Raw genomic sequence first — 22,511 nt, 5'->3', positions numbered from 1 at the left:
AGGAGTTTCAGCCCCTTGTCTGTCTGTCTGTCTGTCTGTCTGTCTGTCTGTCTGTCTGTCTGTCTGTCTGTCTGTCTGTCTGTCTGTCTGCCAGGCTAACACACCCCTAACGACCATGTGTCTGTCTGTCTGCCAGGCTAACACACCCCTAACGACCATGTGTCTGTCTGTCTGCCAGGCTAACACACCCCTAACGACCATGTGTCTGTCTGTCTGTCTGTCTGTCTGCCAGGCTAACACACCCCTAACGACCATGTGTCTGTCTGCCTGCCAGGCTAACACACCCCTAACGACCATGTGTCTGTCTGCCTGCCAGGTTAACACACCCCTAACGACCATGTGTCTGTCTGTCTGCCAGGCTAACACACCCCTAACGACCATGTGTCTGTCTGTCTGCCAGGCTAACACACCCCTAACGACCATGTGTCTGTCTGTCTGTCTGTCTGTCTGCCAGGCTAACACACCCCTAACGACCATGTGTCTGTCTGTCTGTCTGTCTGTCTGCCAGGCTAACACACCCCTAACGACCATGTGTCTGTCTGTCTTCCAGGCTGGTTTCTTGGTGGCGGTTCCAGAGTCCAACCAGAGCCGGGGGGCGAGGGTGGTGGTGTCACACAACGTGGACAAAGCTCTGAAGGAAGGTAATAATTCATAATAATTAATAATAATCATTTTCATCATGCGTCTCTAAGGTGGTGAATGAATCATCTGTCCACACGTTTATACAGAGAATCAATTCTTATGTGACAACTTAAAACCCATTTTGACCTGAGATCAGATTCTAAAAAATGTCTTCTACATCCTGACAGTTTTCTGAAAAAGCTATGTTTCCATGTCGGTCGTTCTTCGATTTTTCAAAAATAGCAGACCTACAAAGCTCGTAGCGCGCCACTCGGTGGCGCGCTACGAGCTTGTAGATCTGCTATTTTTCAATAGCTAAAGCATAACATAATGCTAACACAAGGGGTTTGTTCCCGTCCATAATGGGTTAAAACCCTTGGACTGCCACCCCCCTATAGCAGCCTTTCAGTGCTCTATTCATATGTTTCATTCATCATTTTAATGCCAATGGAAAAATCCGTGACATACACACTATATCTAACACGGCAATCCTATAGTATTAGAGACCCAGTCCTGATGGTGGCGGTAACTTCACCATTATGCCGATTTTGACCGAATATATATATATATATATATATATATATATATATATATATATATATATATATATATATTATGTTATGCTTTAGCTGTTGAAAAATAGCAGATCTACAAGTAGCTAGTAGAAACATAGGGTTTTTCAGAAAACTGTCAGGATTTAGAAGACATTTTGTAGAATCGTCCTCAGGTCTAAAAATGATGAATAGCTCACAATGCTAAGCGTGATTTTTGTATACAAAGAATACAATTGGGGGGGGGGGGGGGGGGGGGGGGCATTGATCCACAGCTGAGGATACGAGCGATAGTGTCTAGGGGTCAAGGGTTACCAAACTTTTCTGTGCCACGACGACCCCCCACAGTAATCATTTGAACTGGGGACCCCTCACCTATTTTCACAATGTTTTTCTCTTTCTTGGGCAATATTTTGACATTTAGGCCAATTTGGTATTGGATAGGTCTTAAAAGTCCTTAACCCATTTTGGGTGGCAACCCCTTTTGGTGTTTTAAGCATTATTTTATACTTTTAGCTATTGCAAAATAGCAGATCTACAAGCTCGTAGTGCCGCGCTACGAGTGAAAATGTGCCTCAAATCTTTGAATATATATTATTTTATTAAGGATCCCCATTAGCTGCTGGTGCCATAGCAACCAGCTAGTCTTCCTGGGGTCCACATAAGAATAAACATTCCAGTACACATACAATTACAAATACACATTGTGTTTGTTTAAAAAGTCAGTATTCAACTCACATTAGTTCGGATAAAAACAAATATAAATTGCTAAGATTACAAGTGAGGGCGGGAAAAACAACACTTCACTGTATCAAATGGAATTTTAGATGCTTTTTAAACGTTAATTTACTGTGGTTTATAAGTGACAATGATTTATAAATAAATGATCTCTTTAGAACGTTATATTTTGGGCGAGGTAACACAACCAAATGGTCTAGGACAGTGGTCCCCAAAGTGGGGTCCGGGGACCCCCAGGGGTCCTTGAGGGAGTTCCAGGGGGTCCCCATGCAGCTAAATGATAAAGTTTGGAACCAGTTTGAGAACCAATGGTCTCGGATGCTTGGAGGGATGACCAGTGTGTCATAGGGCAGGGGTTCTCAACCCGTGGTTCGTGACCCCTCTGGGGGTCGCCAAATTATCTTGGGGTGGTCCCCAAATTATATATATTAAAAAAAAAAACATTTTTAATTTTTTATTTTTTTGCAACTGAATGGCTGGAAAATGGAAATGAAGAGTTTACATATAGTACACATAGTACATGCATACACCTTCCCTAATGATTATATCTGGTTTCAGTATTTATTTATGGTGTATTGTCTCTATTATTAAGGTTATTGTAGCAGTCAATTTATATTGGGGGGCGGGGCGGGGGTCCCGAGACACTGCCAAAGCATCTCCGGGGGTCCCCGGCCCAAAACGTTGTCATAGGGGACAGGACATGTTCTGTGTAGGCCAGGGGGGGGGACACATGGCAAAAGGGAAGTAGGCCTCTATACTAATCTCCATCTCCATTGACGTGATGTCTGTCATGCATTCTAAAACATAGAGAAGGAATTGAACCGAGTGATTTATATCGTTAATTAATGGCCCTGATGACATTTCTAGTCGTCGTCGTCGTCCCCCCCCCCCTCCCACTGTATGTCTCACGGGACTGGAACGCTACATAATTGCGACGACGGTCAAGTCACTCAAAGCAGCATCATCTGACTCCTCTTTGATAGCACTCTCATTTCATCAGAGGTCAATATGTTCGTTGGGGTTTTCTCTCTCATTTCATCAGAGGTCAATATGTTCGTTGGGGTTTTCTCTCTCATTTCATCAGAGGTCAATATGTTCGTTGGGGTTTTCTCTCTCATGTCATCAGAGGTCAATATGTTCGTTGGGGTTTTCTCTCTCATGTCATCAGAGGTCAATATGTTCGTTGGGGTTTTCTCTCTCATTTCATCAGAGGTCAATATGTTCGTTGGGGTTTTCTCTCTCATTTCATCAGAGGTCAATATGTTCGTTGGGGTTTTCTCTCTCATTTCATCAGAGGTCAATATGTTCGTTGGGGTTTTCTTTCACAAAGAGTGGCGTGGTGTGGAGTGGAGGGAGGCTCTCATTTGCACGTGACGACCGTCTGCATTTCTTTGATTTGCTGTGATTCCATATATCACTGAATACTCTTTGAGTGACTGTGCTGGCGTGGCAGAATCATTCTTTCATAATGACTTGACTTACTTGACTTAAGCCCTTTGCTCCTCTAGGGTGCATAGGTCCTTTGCTCCTCTAGGGTGCATAGGCCCTTTGCTCCTCTAGGGTGCATAGGCCCTTTGCTCCTCTAGGGTGCATAGGTCCTTTGCTCCTCTAGGGTGCATAGGTCCTTTGCTCCTCTAGGGTGCATAGGCCCTTTGCTCCTCTAGGGTGCATAGGCCCTTTGCTCCTCTAGGGTGCATAGGCCCTTTGCTCCTCTAGGGTGCATAGACCCTTTGCTCCTCTAGGGTGCATAGGCCCTTTGCTCCTCTAGGGTGCATAGGTCCTTTGCTCCTCTAGGGTGCATAGGTCCTTTGCTCCTCTAGGGTGCATAGGTCCTTTGCTCCTCTAGGGTGCATAGGTCCTTTGCTCCTCTAGGGTGCATAGGCCCTTTGCTCCTCTAGGGTGCATAGGCCCTTTGCTCCTCTAGGGTGCATAGACCCTTTGCTCCTCTAGGGTGCATAGACCCTTTGCTCCTCTAGGGTGCATAGGCCCTTTGCTCCTCTAGGGTGCATAGGTCCTTTGCTCCTCTAGGGTGCATAGACCCTTTGCTCCTCTAGGGTGCATAGGCCCTTTGCTCCTCTAGGGTGCATAGGCCCTTTGCTCCTCTAGGGTGCATAGGTCCTTTGCTCCTCTAGGGTGCATAGGTCCTTTGCTCCTCTAGGGTGCATAGGCCCTTTGCTCCTCTAGGGTGCATAGGTCCTTTGCTCCTCTAGGGTGCATAGGTCCTTTGCTCCTCTAGGGTGCATAGGCCGTTGACAAATGTGACCAGATTTGACTGAGAGACTGCCGTTGCGCAAATTACAGCATTTCACCAGATAGTCCGTGAGCCAGGGGGGTTGGTCTGTACCATCTGGCTGAATAAGGCTCATAGTGATTTTTGTGAAGGTATACATGTCTAGAGTTAGAAAATATGTGATAGCATTGCACCCGTGGTAGCTTTATGAGTGCTATCATGCATTTTATTTTATAACACTAGGCGAAAATTGCATGGATCAATATGGAAAAAAAAATAGTAATACACCCCCCAAAAATGATAGAAAAGGTTTTTCCAATTGGTTCTGGTACCTCTAGGCATGCTTAAGAATATACTGAAAATATAGGAAAATATATGTTCTGGAAAGGCGTCATTTTCAAGATGGCGTCCAATATGGCTGCCAGGAGCTTAAAATGGCTATAACATCATTATTTGTGGGTTTAGGACTAAAGGAATGTGGCTGAATCAGTGAAAGTGATCAGTTAATTATAGGGATGTGCCGATGAGACATTTTGGCCGATATCGATATCCGATATAATTAATTGCTGTTATGGCCGATAACCAATATTACCGATGTCGATCTCATTCTGTATTGAAAGATTATAATTTTGTCTATTCTGAAAAATACATGTAACAGGGTGTCTGCACTGCAGGCTTAGGCAAGTCACATCTAACTTAAATACCTTTATAATATTGTGAGCTTGTAGATCTGTTCAAACTGTTACTTTGGGCTTGTTTATCTGTAAAGACAGACCGATTCATTTCATTATTTTCATTTTTTTATTTATTCCAAACATGTTAAAATATAAATGAGAAAAGACAAAGGAAATAAACGTCCAAAAATAATAATAATAATGATCTTTCATAATCCTTAACTTATGTTTATGTTCGAAAGTCGGGCAGATACTGGCACTGAGGAGGATATTGGAAGGGGTATGGGAGCGCAACCTGTCAGCGGTGATCACATTCATTGACTTCCAAAAGGCTTTCGACACCATCCACCGGGGGAAACTCATGAGTATTCTACGTGCCTACGGAGTTCCAGAAAAGTTGGTCCAGATGATAGAGTCAAGCTACAGCCAGACTCGAGACAAGGTCCAAGTTCGGCCTCAAGCTCAATACCAAGAAAACAAAGGTAATGACAGTCAACACAGAGGACAAAACCATTGCCACTGCAGACGGGACGGTGCTCGAGCGAGTCGAGGACTTCAAGTACCTCGGGGTCTGGACTGCCTCAACGGAACAGGATCTGAAGGTTCGGAGAGCACTTGCCTGGAAAGCCTTGCACGGGATGAGGAGAGTGTGGAAATCAGACATGGGAGAAGACCTTAAGAGGCGGCTGTTCATAGATACTGTCGAGACATGGACCCTCACAGTACAACAGGAAAAATCCCTGGATGGAGTCTACACAAGAATGCTACGAATGGCACTAGGTGTCACATCAGAAATGTGGACCTCTTCTATGGGGACCTACCACGGGTCACGGACAAAGTCAGAGAGAGAAGGATGAGGCTGGCAGGGCACTGCGTCAGGTACCCAGAACTTGAGGCAAGTAAATTGACTATGGGAGCCAAACCCAGGGCAAAGCCAGGAGGGGAAAGAAGCGTACCACCTATGTAGACGTGCTGCGGCGCGACAGCTTGGCTAACAACACTGCAGAGCTCAATAACCTGATGTTGGATAGGACATTGTGGAGGGCAGCGATCCAGGAATCCCGAGTTGGTGTTGGCTAGACCTCACTCTCGCAGTTACTATGTTTGAAAAAGGAGTAGGGAAAAGTTTATTGAAAAACGTAATCGGTCTGATTAATCAAACCGATGCCGATTAATCTAAAAACAACTCAAATCGTCCGATACCGATGTGTTTGCCGATTAATCTCCCATCACTAGTTAATTATGTATTGCCAAATCCAAAATGGTGTCCATACCACACCCAAAGTGATGTTCTATTGTACTGCATTATGTAAAAACATTACAATTACAAAATGAACAGAATAACTGTCACATAAAATAAATTTCTTATAAGTAGGTCAATCTTATGTGCTAAAGGTCAGGTCAATGTCTGTCTCATAAGCAGGTGTGTCCAAGCATGCAGCAGATACAGTATGGTCACTGGTTGACATGCACAGTATTCACCTTACCATTGATATGCAGCTGTTTGTTGTTGTAACCTACAGCAGGGGTATTCAACTAGATTGAACTGTAGAATGATGGTGTGTGGGGGGCCGCACAGCGTGCACGCTTTACTGAAAATGTGGGGGTTCTCAAAATGCATTTGTGCTCAAACACAAAGATGTATACATTTGTGCACAGTAATGAGCAGGATAATTATGACTATACAGCTATATGTTACCATAGAATAGATGTAGACCTATTTGACAGTGCATAAACATAATTGCCTTGACATTAACGACCTTCAATGGGACAGTCCTGTGCAACCTCATATCCATGTGCAAAGGCAAGATCAGAGCACAAAATACTTTGCTGGCAGGGAACTTCCCAGACTACCCTGATGTGCTGGGTGAGTTGGGTGTCACAATGTAACAATCTGTTGCTGCTGTTGTACCACGACAGTTGTACTCATATACAAGTGGAATGTGGCAGACCACCAAGCTCAATTTGAAAGTTCAGGTGATGTCACACAATTTGGATGGGAGATCCACATTTTGCTAAGGGTGACCTGACACCTGATGAGATGTTGAAGCTACAAATGAGAAGTGATGTTGATAATAAAGAGACGATGAGGTAGATCAGGATTTGGGTAAGATATTGCTGCCAATCAGGAGGGCTAGGGGGAGGATGTGGTGGGTTGATTTTATGTTCCTGATTATGAGTTGAAGCTTACAGATATTGAATGTAGTTGCAAAAGATAAATATCATATTTTCTTATGCTATTATTACAAATGTACAAGTATACGTTGTTATAGAAATAAATAGTTGTTTCTGTTTCATTGACCAGACCTTTAACATGTGAGATTGACCTGATATAAAGGCCTTTTTTGATTATGCCAATTACCAAAGTTTGGGCAACCAAGCTAAAATTGTCCCCAAATACAAATCAACAACAAAAACGTAATATGAAACAGCATTATTAGGTTTGGTATTGAACAGATAGAAGTGTCAAATGGACTAAAAGGTGATGTAATGGTGAACGGAAAGTTATCTTATGCATTACTTACACTGTACACTTACACTATATTTAGTTTATTGAATTTCATAAAACATTTCATTAGAATTTATGTTCTAAGATGGTTTTAAATATTCACAGTTATTTACAGAGGGAACCTTTGTGCTGCATCTTTCATGAAAACAGAAGTACGTCTCATGTAATATATAGTCCCTATATGTTGTCTCTCCTGTAATAGATAACATTTCTAGATGTGCTAATTTTAACAACTTTTCAGAGAAATATATAGTCTGAGCTGTATCCCAACCATTCTTCAAAGATATATGATCAATAATAGGAGAGAACCATCAGTTTGAAGTAGAATGCTCCATTCGGATTTTGAAAATTGAGTTTTGGCATGTGGTTATAAATGGAGTGATAACACACAGAAAGCTACCACAGATGCAATGCTATCACATTTTTCCTAGCACTAGGGATGTATACCTTCCCAAAAATCACTATGAGACTTATTCACCCCATCGGTACAGATGACCCCAGATTTGGGGTCCTGGCTCACGGCCTAAGAGGAGAAAAACTTTTTTTTATTTTTTATTTTTCCAAAATGAGTTAATAGCACAGGCAGACTCTTCACATACTAGAGCATGTCTGAAATAAGTGTCAGAGCTGAAATCGACATGTAAATATGAAATAACAGATGTAGAACAGATGTGTAGAATTGTCCTGAGGCATGTGTTGGTGAAGTCTCGGCCCCATACAGCATCACCTGTCTCACACTGGACCTGAGGCATGTGTTGGTGAAGTCTCGGCCCCATACAGCATCACCTGTCTCACACTGGACCTGAGGCATGTGTTGGTGAAGTCTCGGCCCCATACAGCATCACCTGTCTCACACTGGACCTGAGGCATGTGTTGGTGAAGTCTCGGCCCCATACAGCATCACCTGTCTCACACTGGACCTGAGGCATGTGTTGGTGAAGTCTCGGCCCCATACAGCATCACCTGTCTCACACTGGAGTTGAAGAGATGGTGTTGGTGGAGATGTTCTTTGAGATCCAGATCTTCCTGAGCATGTTAACCCATTTTGACCTGACATCAGATTCTAAAAATGTCTTCTACATCCTGACAGTTTTCTGAAAAAGCCATGTTTCTATGTCAGTCGTTATTCGATTTTTCAAAAATAGCAGACCTACAAGCTCGTAAGCGCACCACTTGGTGGCGCGCTATGAGCTTGTAGATCTGCTATTTTTCAATAGCTAAAGCATAACATAATGCTAACACCAAAAGGGGTTCCCGCCCAAAATGGGTTAAACACCACTCTAGCCTTGTTAGAGTTCTTTCATAATGACTGCTATCTTTTTTTTATGTGGCTTTAGCTTTTATTTTATATTTTTTTATGGAGGGATAGACAGTAGGCTGACAGGAAAGGGGGAGAGACATGGGGTGACATGCAGTAAAGGCCGTCGGGATCGGGAGTCGGAACCCGCGGCACAGACTGGATTACCAGTCAAGGTGGCGCTGAGCCACGGCCCAGGATGGACCGCTGAGCCACGGATGGACAGCTGAGCCCAGGATGGACCGCTGAGCCCAGGATGGACAGCTGAGCCACGGCCCAGGATGGACCGCTGAGCCACGGATGGACAGCTGAGCCCAGGATGGACCGCTGAGCCCAGGATGGACAGCTGAGCCACGGCCCAGGATGGACCGCTGAGCCACGGCCCAGGATGGACAGCTGAGCCCAGGATGGACCGCTGAGCCACGGCCCAGGATGGACCGCTGAGCCACGGCCCAGGATGGACCGCTGAGCCACGGCCCAGGATGGACCGCTGAGCCACGGCCCAGGATGGACCGCTGAGCCCAGGATGGACCGCTGAGCCACGGCCCAGGATGGACCGCTGAGCCACGGCCCAGGACGGACCGCTGAGCCACGGCCCAGGATGGACCGCTGAGCCACGGCCCAGGATGGACCTCTGAGCCCCAGGATGGACCTCTGAGCCACGGCCCAGGATGGACCTCTGAGCCCCAGGATGGACCTCTGAGCCCCAAAATGGGTTAAACACCACTCTAGCCTTGTTAGAGTTCTTTCATAATGACTGCTATCTTTTTTTTATGTGGCTTTAGCTTTTATTTTATATTTTTTTATGGAGGGATAGACAGTAGGCTGACAGGAAAGGGGGAGAGACATGGGGTGACATGCAGTAAAGGCCGTCGGGATCGGGAGTCGGAACCCGCGGCACAGACTGGATTACCAGTCAAGGTGGCGCTGAGCCACGGCCCAGGATGGACCGCTGAGCCACGGATGGACAGCTGAGCCCAGGATGGACCGCTGAGCCCAGGATGGACAGCTGAGCCACGGCCCAGGATGGACCGCTGAGCCACGGCCCAGGATGGACCGCTGAGCCACGGCCCAGGACGGACCGCTGAGCCACGGCCCAGGATGGACCGCTGAGCCACGGCCCAGGATGGACCTCTGAGCCCCAGGATGGACCTCTGAGCCACGGCCCAGGATGGACCTCTGAGCCCCAGGATGGACCTCTGAGCCCCAGGATGGACCGCTGAGCCCAGGATGGACCGCTGAGCCCAGGATGGAGCTCTGAGCCCCAGGATGGACCGCTGAGCCCAGGATGGAGCTCTGAGCCACGGCCCAGGATAGACCTCTGAGCCCCAGGATGGAGCTCTGAGCCCCAGGATGGAGCTCTGAGCCCCAGGATGGACCGCTGAGCCCAGGATGGAGCTCTGAGCCCCAGGATGGACCGCTGAGCCCAGGATGGAGCTCTGAGCCCCAGGATGGAGCTCTGAGCCACGGCCCAGGATAGACCTCTGAGCCCCAGGATGGACCTCTGAGCCACGGCCCAGGATGGACCTCTGAGCCCCAGGATGGACCGCTGAGCCCAGGATGGACCTCTGAGCCACGGCCCAGGATGGACCACTGAGCCCCAGGATGGACCTCTGAGCCCCAGGATGGACCTCTGAGCCACGGCCCAGGATGGACCACTGAGCCCCAGGATGGACCTCTGAGCCCCAGGATGGACCGCTGAGCCCAGGATGGACCTCTGAGCCACGGCCCAGGATGGACTGCTGGGCCCAGGATGGACCTCTGAGCCCCAGAATGGACCTCTGAGCCACGCCCCAGGATGGACCACTGAGCCCCAGGATGGACCTCTGAGCCCCAGGATGGACCGCTGAGCCCAGGATGGACCGCTGAGCCCAGGATGGACCTCTGAGCCCCAGGATGGACCTCTGAGCCCCAGGATGGACCTCTGAGCCACGGCCCAGGATGGACCTCTGAGCCCCAGGATGGACCTCTGAGCCCCAGGATGGACCACTGAGCCCCAGGATGGACCTCTGAGCCCCAGGATGGACCTCTGAGCCCCAGGATGGACCTCTGAGCCCCAGGATGGACCTCTGAGCCCCAGGACGGACCTCTGAGCCCCAGGACGGACCTCTGAGCCCCAGGACGGACCTCTGAGCCCCAGGATGGACCTCTGAGCCCCAGGATGGACCTCTGAGCCCCAGGATGGACCACTGAGCCCCAGGATGGACCTCTGAGCCCCAGGATGGACCTCTGAGCCCCAGGATGGACCTCTGAGCCGCGGCTCAGGATGGACATTATTTTGTAGAATCGTCCTCAGGTCTAAATGGGTTAAAACATGAAGATACTGTAAGAGCCGACGGCAACAAAATGGAGTTTACTTTTGTATAAAAAACGTGACGTTCAAAATGACATTTGACTCGACTCCGTCTCGGCTTCTCTCTGTCCCGCTCTAGTGTTTGACTACTATTATGTTATACTTTATAGCTGTTGAAAAATAGCAGACCTACAAGCTCGTAGCGCGGCACTCGGTAGGTCTGCTATTTTTTTAAAAGTGTGTCTTGGCTTGATGTCTTCTTCTTGTCGTCTCTTCTCTTCTCGTCTCTGCAGTCTTTGACTACTCGTACCGAGACTACATCCTGTCGTGGTATGGCCCGCTGAGCCGCGACGAAGGCCAGCTCCACGCAATGCTGCTGCAGGACTGGTGGACGGCGGTCACCCAGCTGCGCTCCCGCCTGGCGGACATCGACCTGGTCAACGTGGTGTGCTACGACACCATCCGTATCCTCCACACGCACTTCACCGACCTGAAGGCCGCCGCAGCCAGGTACTGCACCGCACCGCAACGCACCGCACCGCAACGCACCACACCGCAACGCAACGCAACGCAACGCACCGCACCGCAACGCACCACACCGCAACGCACGCACGCACGCACGCACGCACGCACGCACGCACGCACGCACGCACGCATGCAACGCACGCACGCATGCAACGCACTCACGCAACGCAACGCAACGCAACGCAACGCATGCACGTTTAAAGGTCGTCTAGGCCAAGTTGTGTGTACTTTTAACTTTACTTGTTACTGTTTATTTAGACGGGACAATGCATATTAATGGACTCGACATAAATGCAATGTCAATACACCGGATACACTGGACTGTGACCCCACCGGTACACCTAACTGGTCCTCTCCTCTCTCTCTAGCCCATTCTGGACGGGAACCCCTTTTGGTGTTTTAAGCATTATCTTGTCCTCTCTCTCTCTCTAGGTGCTGCCACACGGTCAAAAGAGCTGCGCACGTTCTCGGCTGCGCGCTGCTTAAAGCTTGAGTTTTTAGACAGCTGGTGGATGGAAATTAAGCTCCACCTCCGCCGAATACTTGCGCGACGGCCAGATTCCCGGAAACGCTCTCCTCCGCTCAAGTCTTCGGCGGAGGTGGAGCTTAATTTCCATCCACCAGCTGTCTAAAAACTCGGAATTTAAGCTGCGCGCAGCTTAAGAAGTGCGCAGCTTAAGAATGTTTTGCGCTATGGTGTGGAGACGGTGTCTCTCTTTCTCTCCTCCAGACCAGAAGAGGGCGCCAGGCCCTTCCCTCTCCATCCATGTCTAACCTCTCTCTCTCTTTCTCTCCTCCAGACCAGAAGAGGGCGCCAGACCCTTCCCTCTCCATCCATGTCTAACCTCTCTCTCTCTCTCTCTCCTCCAGACCAGAAGAGGGCGCCAGACCCTTCCCTCTCCATCCATGTCTAATCTCTCTCTCTCTTTCTCTCCTCCAGACCAGAAGAGGGCGCCAGACCCTTCCCTCTCCATCCATGTCTAACCTCTCTCTCTCTCTCTCTCTCTCCTCCAGACCAGAAGAGGGCGCCAGACCCTTCCCTCTCCATCCATGTCTAACCTCTCTCTCTCTCTCTCTCTCTCCTCCAGACCAGAAGAGGGCGCCAGGCCCTTCCCTCTCCATCCATGTCTAACCTCTCTCTCTCTCTCTCTCTCTCCTCCAGACCAGAAGAGGGCGCCAGGCCCTTCCCTCTCCATCCATGTCTAACCTCTCTCTCTCTTTCTCTCCTCCAGACCAGAAGAGGGCGCCAGACCCTTCCCTCTCCATCCATGTCTAACCTCTCTCTCTCTCTCTCTCCTCCAGACCAGAAGAGGGCGCCAGGCCCTTCCCTCTCCATCCATGTCTAACCTCTCTCTCTCTTTCTCTCCTCCAGACCAGAAGAGGGCGCCAGGCCCTTCCCTCTCCATCCATGTCTAACCTCTCTCTCTCTTTCTCTCCTCCAGACCAGAAGAGGGCGCCAGACCCTTCCCTCTCCATCCATGTCTAACCTCTCTCTCTCTCTCTCTCTCTCCTCCAGACCAGAAGAGGGCGCCAGACCCTTCCCTCTCCATCCATGTCTAACCTCTCTCTCTCTCTCTCTCCTCCAGACCAGAAGAGGGCGCCAGACCCTTCCCTCTCCATCCATGTCTAACCTCTCTCTCTCTCTCTCTCTCTCCTCCAGACCAGAAGAGGGCGCCAGGCCCTTCCCTCTCCATCCATGTCTGCTGAGTCCAGACTGTGAGCTGGCGTTCTTGCGCTGCGTAGCGCGCCTCCTGCTGCTGTGTCTGCTGCCTCAGAGAGACGCCAAGTCACGAACCCTACGCTGCTGTCTGACCGAGGTCATCACCACCAAAGGTAGGAGGAGGGGGGGGGGGGGGGTAGAGCACCTTACGCTGCTGTCTGACCGAAGTCCATCCATCTTCAACCGCTTATCCGTAGTCGGGTCGCGGGGGCAACAGCTCCACCAGAGAGCTCCAGACTTCCCTCTCCAGAGCAACATTAGTGACTTCCTCCTGGGGGATCCCGAGACGTTCCAAGGCCAGTGGGAGGCGTCTCCTCCCAGTGGGACGTGGTCCTTGGTCTGCCCCGGGGTCTCCTCCCATTCTTTCGGTCATGACCCACACTTCTGATCGAAGTCATTACCACCAAAGGTGGGGGGGAGGGGGGAGGAGGGAGAACTGCACAGCACCATCGTGCGACGAAAGATGATCCAGGCACTTGAACTTTGAAATTTGACTGAGGGACTGCCATTGGATTCTTTTTCGTTTTTTCATGTCATGTGAAAGCAGGGAATCATAGCTTCAAATTGACATATTGGTTTGACCCACCAGTTTTGGAGATGTGGCTTATAGAGTAATGTCTTGCAGAGAAACAGCACGTTGAGAAAACAAGCTTGAAAGGTTCACTTCTGTTTTACTGACACCAAGTTTAAAATAAGAACTGAACGCACAGAATATCAATACGAAGCAACTGAAAAACATGTTATTTCAATGGTAGTGGATGGAGAGAGAGGGGATTTTTATCCAACCACGAAACGGCAACCAATGGGTGCGAAGAGGGGCGGAACCACGGGCGGGACTTGACAAAGGGTGAATTCAGGGCTACATCGGACCATAAATTGCTCGTTTAATGAATTGATTGCAGCTGCCTGCGTTTGATGAGAGCCGTAGCGGCTACGTCTCATCAATGCTAACTGCAGAGCCGCTACTTTTAATGGCGGGTCGCGGCTACACAGGCTTTAGTTGCTGGCTTGCAAGTGTGTGTGTGTGTGTGTGTGTGTGTGTGTGTGTGTGTGTGTGTGTGTGTGTGTGTGTGTGTGTGTGTGTGTGTGTGTGTGTGTGTGTGTGTGTGTGTGTGTGTGTGTGTGTGTGTGTGTGTGTGTGTGTGTGTGTGTGTGTGTGTGGCATCAGCCAGGCGATTCCATTATAGATGTAATTAAATAACAGCTTCCATTTCGACAGGATCAGATAATAATGCATGTCAGTAATAATGTGTGTCAGTGTGTGCGTCAGTGCGTGACTCAGTGCGTGAGTGCGTGCGTGAGTCAGTGTGTGAGTGTGTGTGTCAGTGCGTGAGTGAGTGTGTGTGTGTGTGTGTGTGTGTGTGTGTGTGTGTGTGTGTGTGTGTGTGTGTGTGTGTGTGTGTGTGTGTGTGTGTGTGTGTGTGTGTGTGTGTGTGTGTGTGTGTGTGTGTGTGTGTGTGTGTGTGTGTGTGTGTGTGTGTGTGTGTGTGTGTTGAGGCCCCTGGGGGAGGTCCTCTCGGACCCAGACTCTCAACACGCTACGGCTCTCATCAAACGCAGGCAGCTGCAATCAATCCATTAAACGAGCAATTTATGGTCCGATGTAGCCCTGAATTCACCCTTTGTCAAGTCCCGCCCGTGGTTCCGCCCCTCTTCGCACCCATTGGTTGCCGTTTCGTGGTTGGACAAAAATCCTCGCTCTCCATCCACTACCATTAAATAAGGTGTTTTTCAGTTGCTTCGTATTGATATTCTGTGAGTTCAGTTCTTATTGTAAACTCTGTGTCAGTAAAAAGGAACATCACAGGTGCAGCACGGTGACTGCAGGGCAGGTCAGGTTTGATTTTAGTTTTTCCAAAAATGATGTTTTAGCAAATTCAACATAAACAAGGATGAACCAGGGCGGAACAAGGCAGAAAGAACCTGCTGGTTGGTCAGTCAGGGACCAATCAGAAGGCTGACAAAGGGTGAATTGCCTGAAACATATCTGTGGAGCATCATGTGAACCATGGCAAGGTCCGAGGTACAGCGTTGCGTCCGGAATATTATGTGACCAGATTTGACTGAGAGACTGCTGCCATCGCGCAAATTCCAGCTTTTCACCAGAGGAGAAAAACATTTTTTTTTTTTTAAATGAGTTAATAGCACAGGCAAACTCTTCACATACTAGAGCATGTCTGAAATAAGTGTCAGAGCTGAAATTGACCTGTAAATATGAAATAAATGCTTAAACATGTAGTTAGGTGTAATGTTAGAGACCACAGAAGTGAACCTTTCAAGCTTGTTTTCTCAACGCGCAAGACATTACTCTATAAGCCATATCTCCAAAACTGGTTGGCCAAACCAATATGTCAATTTGAAGCTATGATTCCCTGCTTTCACATGACATGAAAAAACGAAAACTCAAAAAAAAGAATCCAATGGCAGTCCCTCAGTCAAATTTCAAAGTTCAAGTGCCTGGATCATCTTTCGTCGCACGATGGTACTGTGCAGTTCTCCCTCCTCCCCCCTCCCCCCACCTCACAGTGTGTGTGTGTGTGTGTGTGTGTGTGTGTGTGTGTGTGTGTGTGTGTGTGTGTGTGTGTGTGTGTGTGTGTGTGTGTGTGTGTGTGTGTGTGTGTGTGTGTGTGTGTGTGTGTGTGTGTGTGTGTGTGTGTGTGTGTGTGTGTGTGTGTGTGTGTGTGTGTGTGTGTGGTTCTGAGGCCCCTGGTGGAGGTGCTCTCTCAACACCATGTGTGTGTTCCTCTAGTGCTGAGGCCCCTGGTGGAGGTGCTCTCGGACCCAGACTCTCTCAACACCATGTGTGTGTGTTCCTCCAGTATTGAGGCCCCTGGTGGAGGTGCTCTCTCAACACCATGTGTGTGTTCCAGTATTGAGGCCCCTGGTGGAGGTGCTCTCTCAACACCATGTGTGTTCCTCTAGTATTGAGGCCCCTGGTGGAGGTGCTCTCTCAACACCATGTGTGTGTCCTCTAGTATTGAGGCCCCTGGTGGAGGTGCTCTCTCAACACCATGTGTGTGTGTGTGTGTGTCCTCTAGTATTGAGGCCCCTGGTGGAGGTGCTCTCTCAACACCATGTGTGTGTGTGTGTGTGTCCTCTAGTATTGAGGCCCCTGGTGGAGGTGCTCTCTCAACACCATGTGTGTGTGTGTGTCCTCTAGTATTGAGGCCCCTGGTGGAGGTGCTCTCTCAACACCATGTGTGTGTGTCCTCTAGTATTGAGGCCCCTGGTGGAGGTCCTCTCTCAACACCATGTGTGTGTGTGTGTGTGTGTGTCCTCTAGTATTGAGGCCCCTGGTGGAGGTGCTCTCTCAACACCATGTGTGTGTGTGTGTGTCCTCTAGTATTGAGGCCCCTGGTGGAGGTGCTCTCTCAACACCATGTGTGTGTGTGTGTGTGTGTGTGTCCTCTAGTATTGAGGCCCCTGGTGGAGGTGCTCTCTCAACACCATGTGTGTGTGTGTGTGTGTCCTCTAGTATTGAGGCCCCTGGTGGAGGTGCTCTCTCAACACCATGTGTGTGTGTGTGTGTGTCCTCTAGTATTGAGGCCCCTGGTGGAGGTGCTCTCTCAACACCATGTGTGTGTGTGTGTGTGTGTGTCCTCTAGTATTGAGGCCCCTGGTGGAGGTCCTCTCTCAACACCATGTGTGTGTGTGTGTGTCCTCTAGTATTGAGGCCCCTGGTGGAGGTGCTCTCTCAACACCATGTGTGTGTGTGTGTCCTCTAGTATTGAGGCCCCTGGTGGAGGTGCTCTCGGACCCAGACTCCCTGAACACCATGCTGCTCTCCCAGCTGGAGCAGAGGGAGCAGCAGGCGGAGCAGCAGAAGAAGGCCTACACCTACGCTGCCTCCTACGAGGACTTCATCAAACTCATCTCCACCTCGGCCGACGTGGACTTCCTCAAACAGCTCAGGTACACCACCTCCTCTTCCTCAAACAGCTCAGGTACACCTCCTCCCCTTCCTCAGGTACACCTCCTCCCCTTCCTCAGGTACACCTCCTCCCCTTCCTCAAACAGCTCAGGTACACCTCCCCTTCCTCAAACAGCTCAGGTACACCTCCTCCCCTTCCTCAGGTACACCTCCTCCCCTTCCTCAAACAACTCAGGTACACCTCCCCTTCCTCAAACAGCTCAGGTACACCACCTCCCCTTCCTCAAACAGCTCAGGTACACCTCCTCCCCTTCCTCAGGTACACCTCCTCCCCTTCCTCAAACAGCTCAGGTACACCACCTCCCCTTCCTCAAACAGCTCAGGTACACCTCCTCCCCTTCCTCAGGTACACCTCCTCCCCTTCCTCAAACAGCTCAGGTACACCTCCCCTTCCTCAAACAGCTCAGGTACACCTCCTCCCCTTCCTCAAACAGCTCAGGTACACCTCCCCTTCCTCAAACAGCTCAGGTACACCTCCTCCCCTTCCTCAAACATCTCAGGTACACGACTCGTACGCCACCACTCATGCACGGCACGGCGCGCCTCATACAAAGATCCCACGCCATTGGTCGGTGTCATTATGTTAGCACAGAGACGCACGCGTTTTAAATGGCTGCCATATGACGTACAGCAACTTCAGACGCCATGCGTTGGAGGGATACTGTGTACCGATTGTCGTGATGTTTGGACAACATCTGTACTTGGCCTCCTAGTGGCACTATAACAGGCCGGTTCTGCCCTTTTAGTCGACTAAACATAAGATTTTAGTTGACTAAATCTATGGTTGATTTAGTCGACTAAAAGCTGGGCTTGTAGATCTGCTATTTTCAGCATGCAACCAAGTGTAAAATGAATTATACTGGATCTCTTGTCCACTAGGTCCCTTCCTAGTGGATCTCTTGTCCACTAGGTCCCTTCCAAACATTTAGTCTAGTTTTTATCTGTTGACGAAATTGTCAGTATATTTAGTCTTAGTAGTCATCATAGCTTAGTTTTCATTTAGTTTCTATTTAGTTTTCGTCAGTGAAAAAAGGCAGCCGACGAAAACATTTCGTCATTGTTTTAGTCGACGAAATCGACACTGGCTGAATGTCTGACTGACATAGTCTCGGCCACGCCAAAAATGCAGTGCAAAATCATAATCACGGTTCTCTGTATAAGCTAGACACACACCGACACACGCACCCAGCCTCTCTCACACACACACACCCAGCCCCACACACACACACACACACCCAGCCCCACACACACACACACCCAGCCCCACACACACGCGCACACACACAAACGGCGGGTGAGTAAAAACAAAAAAATGTTGTTAACTAGCACTCCATTCTGTGGGGTTTCCATGGGAACAGACAGTGTCTCCAGGGTGATAGACCGTTCTAAATGTGGAGCAGGCCGGGGGGACTGTTATGTCATTTTAGTGAAATAACGAGCGTTTCTGATGTGATGTGTCAGTACCCTGTGTGTGTCAGTACCCTGTGTGTGTCAGTACCCTGTGTGTGTCAGTACCCTGTTTGTCAGTACCCTGTGTGTCAGTACCCTGTGTCAGTACCCTGTGTCAGTACCCTGTGTGTCAGTACCCTGTGTGTCAGTACCCTGTGTCTGTCAGTACCCTGTGTCTGTCAGTACCCTGTGTGTCAGTACCCTGTGTCAGTACCCTGTGTGTCAGTACCCTGTGTGTGTCAGTACCCTGTGTCAGTACCCTGTGTGTCAGTACCCTGTGTGTCAGTTCCCTGTGTGTCAGTACCCTGTGTGTCAGTACCCTGTGTCAGTACCCTGTGTCAGTACCCTGTGTGTCAGTACCCTGTGTGTCAGTACCCTGTGTGTCAGTACCCTGTGTCAGTACCCTGTGTGTGTCAGTACCCTGTGTGTGTCAGTACCCTGTGTCAGTACCCTGTGTCAGTACCCTGTGTCAGTACCCTGTGTCAGTACCCTGTGTCAGTACCCTGTGTGTCAGTACCCTGTGTCTGTCAGTACCCTGTGTCAGTACCCTGTGTCTGTCAGTACCCTGTGTGTCAGTACCCTGTGTGTCAGTTCCCTGTGTGTCAGTACCCTGTGTGTCAGTACCCTGTGTCAGTACCCTGTGTGTCAGTACCCTGTGTGTCAGTACCCTGTGTCAGTACCCTGTGTCAGTACCCTGTGTGTCAGTACCCTGTGTGTCAGTACCCTGTGTGTCAGTACCCTGTGTCAGTACCCTGTGTGTCAGTACCCTGTGTGTCAGTACCCTGTGTGTCAGTACCCTGTGTGTCAGTACCCTGCGTGTCAGTACCCTGCGTGTCAGTACCCTGTGTGTCAGTTCCCTGTGTGTCAGTACCCTGTGTGTCAGTTCCCTGTGTCTGTCAGTTCCCTGTGTGTCAGTACCCTGTGATGTATCAGTACCCTGTGTCAGTTCCCTGTGTGTCAGTACCCTGTGTGTCAGTACCCTGTGTCAGTACCCTGTGTGTGGGTACCCTGTGTGTCAGTACCCTGTGTCAGTACCCTGTGTCTGTCAGTACCCTGTGTCAGTACCCTGTGTCTGTCAGTACCCTGTGTCAGTACCCTGTGTCTGTCAGTACCCTGTGTGTCAGTACCCTGTGTGTCAGTACCCTGTGTCAGTACCCTGTGTCTGTCAGTACCCTGTGTCTGTCAGTACCCTGTGTCTGTCAGTACCCTGTGTGTCAGTTCCCTGTGTGTCAGTACCCTGTGTGTCAGTTCCCTGTGTGTCAGTTCCCTGTGTGTCAGTACCCTGTGTGTCAGTACCCTGTGTGTCAGTACCCTGTGTGTCAGTACCCTGTGTGTCAGTTCCCTGTGTGTCAGTTCCCTGTGTGTCAGTTCCCTGTGTGTCAGTACCCTGTGTGTCAGTTCCCTGTGTGTCAGTACCCTGTGTGTCAGTTCCCTGTGTGTCAGTTCCCTGTGTGTCAGTACCCTGTGTGTCAGTACCCTGTGTGTCCGTCTTCACCAATAGAGCGCCGAAGTCCTGACGTCACTCGCTCATCCCCTGGTTCTAAAGTCCTGACGTCACTCGCTCATCCCCTGGTTCTAAAGTCCTGACGTCACTCGCTCATCCCCTGCTGGTTCACGGAAGTAATTTCTCTATGGAGAATAACATGGGGTCGTCTTAAAATCGTCTCATATAAGCGTTGTGGTCCAAAAATAAACAAGCCGTCTCTGCGTTATTGTCAGGATGGTGTCTCTGTATCGTTTATGACAGTCAGTCACTCATATATGAAAATGTAAATAATTCAGTAGCATATATCGTGCAAATATCCATGTCTCTCTGTCTCCCCCTACAGGTATCAGATGGTAGTAGAGATCATCCATGTCTCTCTGTCTCCCCCTACAGGTATCAGATGGTAGTAGAGATCATCCATGTCTCTCTGTCTCCCCCTACAGGTATCAGATGGTAGTAGAGATCATCCATGTCTCTCTGTCTCCCCCTACAGGTATCAGATGGTAGTAGAGATCATCCATGTCTCTCTGTCTCCCCCTACAGGTATCAGATCGTAGTAGAGATCATCCATGTCTCTCTGTCTCCCCCTACAGGTATCAGATGGTAGTAGAGATCATCCATGTCTCTCTGTCTCCCCCTACAGGTATCAGATCGTAGTAGAGATCATCCACGCCACCACCATCAGCAGTCTTCCTGCCTTGAAGAAGCAGAAAGGTAACGGTTCACTTCACAGCACCACCACTAGGGGGGGGGGTTTAACCCAATCAGACCCGAGGCCTACTCTAAAGGGGCGGGACTGGGGTTTAACCTTTTCAATTAGTAACGCCCAGCGCCCAGGACGAAGATTCTTTATCTCCAAACCGATCGCATCGCTCCACAGGCTGGGAGCGTCTGTTGCGCAACATTCGATGTTGCACAACAGTGGGACGTCGTCGAAAATGTTTAGCCGACGAGACCGAAAATCTTAAAACGTGAATAACTCTTGATCTAAATCATTCCGTGGAATTCTAAGCAAATATCTTGTGTTAGACGGCCCAACCGCGTACCGTCGCTAGTCGCGGTAGAATTAATCATTCCTCCCGTTGAGAGAGTGTTTTGGCTACATCTAGCTATCCGGGATAACATCTGGTCCGTCGGTAAAATTGCTCCGCTGCTATAAATCGCTATGATTTAATGGATTAAATGACCCCAGGCGTTCGGAGTGTTAACCAGGGATACAACAGGTCTAAATGGGTTAAAGGTATATTCAGTGATTTGACTTAATTCAAATATCACTTATTTTTTCTTTTTTTCTGGATAATTCTCCCTACTATAGAGTGTGCTGACCATATAAGGAGTTCCTCCCTGTCCCCAGTGAGCCCCGGGGGTCAAAAAACCCTAGTTTTGGTGGCGGGTGGCAAAACCTTCATCCAATCAGGATGAGTGGGGCCTTCCTCCAATCATGATCGAGTGGGGGCGGGCCTTGGTGCACATGCTGTTGGCCTGTTGCACTTCCCCCCACTGTAGAGCGTGCATGTGCACATTTTGTTACAGGGGCGGACTGGGTGGTTTTCCAAATCACCCAAATAACTGAATGCTCCTTTAAGTGGAATAAATTAAGTGGTATCTGAATTTGCAGCTCAACAAAAGCAAACGCATCCTATAGTGTGTGATATGATGGACAATTTATTTCACCATAAATCTTGAAAATGTGGCTCAAATCTTTGAATATATATTATTTTAGAGCGAATGTTTTTAACTCAAATCTTTGCTTCTGGGGGGGGGGGGGGGGGGGGAGCACCACTGAAACAGAAACATGAGTTTTTAAAAAAAAATCATACATTCATCATTTAGAAGACATTTTTTTTTTAAATTTCGACGTCGGGCCTAAATGGGTTTTAACCTTTGTGTGTTTCCCCTGCCGCCCGCTCCTGTCCGGTCCAGAGCGCAAAGGCAAGGAGTCGTCTGCCATGAAGGCCGACCTGCTTCGGGCCAGAGACATGAAGCGCTACATCAACCAGCTCACCGTGGCCAAGAAGCAGGCCGAGAAGAGGATCCGCCTGCTGGGTGGCCCGAACTACGACAACACCGAGGAGGGGGCGACGGAGGACAGCGAGGGGCCGCAGAGCCAGAGGGTAAGAAAATAAAGACAACTCGCATCACGAATATGTGTCGTTGACGCTGTCGGGCAGAAACCTATTTTTCTCCTATACGCACGCACGCACGCACGCACGCACGCACGCACGCACGCACGCACGCACACACACATGCACGCACGCACGCACGCACGCACGCACGCACGCACGCACGCACGCACGCACGCATGCACGCACGCGCGCGCGCACGCACGCACGCACACACGCACGCACGCGCACACACATTTTGCAGAGTAATCTAGTGGTGACACGCTTTGCTCTCGCCGCAAAGCCATATGCTATGGGCTATAGTTCCAAACATTGGAACTATCCCATTGAGATAGAATTAGCACTTCCGCATGCCATTGTTACA

The 22,511-nt window shown here is 49.4% G+C and overlaps 1 protein-coding gene across 3 annotated transcripts in view; it reads left to right on the top strand.

Annotated features, from left to right (window-relative positions):
* Nucleotides 1-22,511, top strand: part of snx25 (sorting nexin 25) — a 146,928-nt gene that overhangs the window by 8,877 nt on the left and 115,540 nt on the right. For all 3 annotated transcript variants that reach the window (XM_079531283.1, XM_079531282.1, XM_079531281.1), the window contains exons 3-8: nt 551-641; nt 11,207-11,423; nt 13,099-13,271; nt 16,884-17,070; nt 20,668-20,738; nt 21,948-22,138. In XM_079531283.1, coding sequence (XP_079387409.1) covers nt 551-641; nt 11,207-11,423; nt 13,099-13,271; nt 16,884-17,070; nt 20,668-20,738; nt 21,948-22,138 — 930 coding nt within the window. The remainder of the gene's footprint in view (nt 1-550; nt 642-11,206; nt 11,424-13,098; nt 13,272-16,883; nt 17,071-20,667; nt 20,739-21,947; nt 22,139-22,511) is intronic.

Source organism: Electrona antarctica (assembly GCF_951216825.1).
Source record: "Electrona antarctica genome assembly, contig: scaffold_49, whole genome shotgun sequence".
Taxonomy (NCBI): Eukaryota; Metazoa; Chordata; class Actinopteri; order Myctophiformes; family Myctophidae; genus Electrona; species Electrona antarctica.
This window is presented reverse-complemented; position numbering and strand designations above follow the sequence as displayed.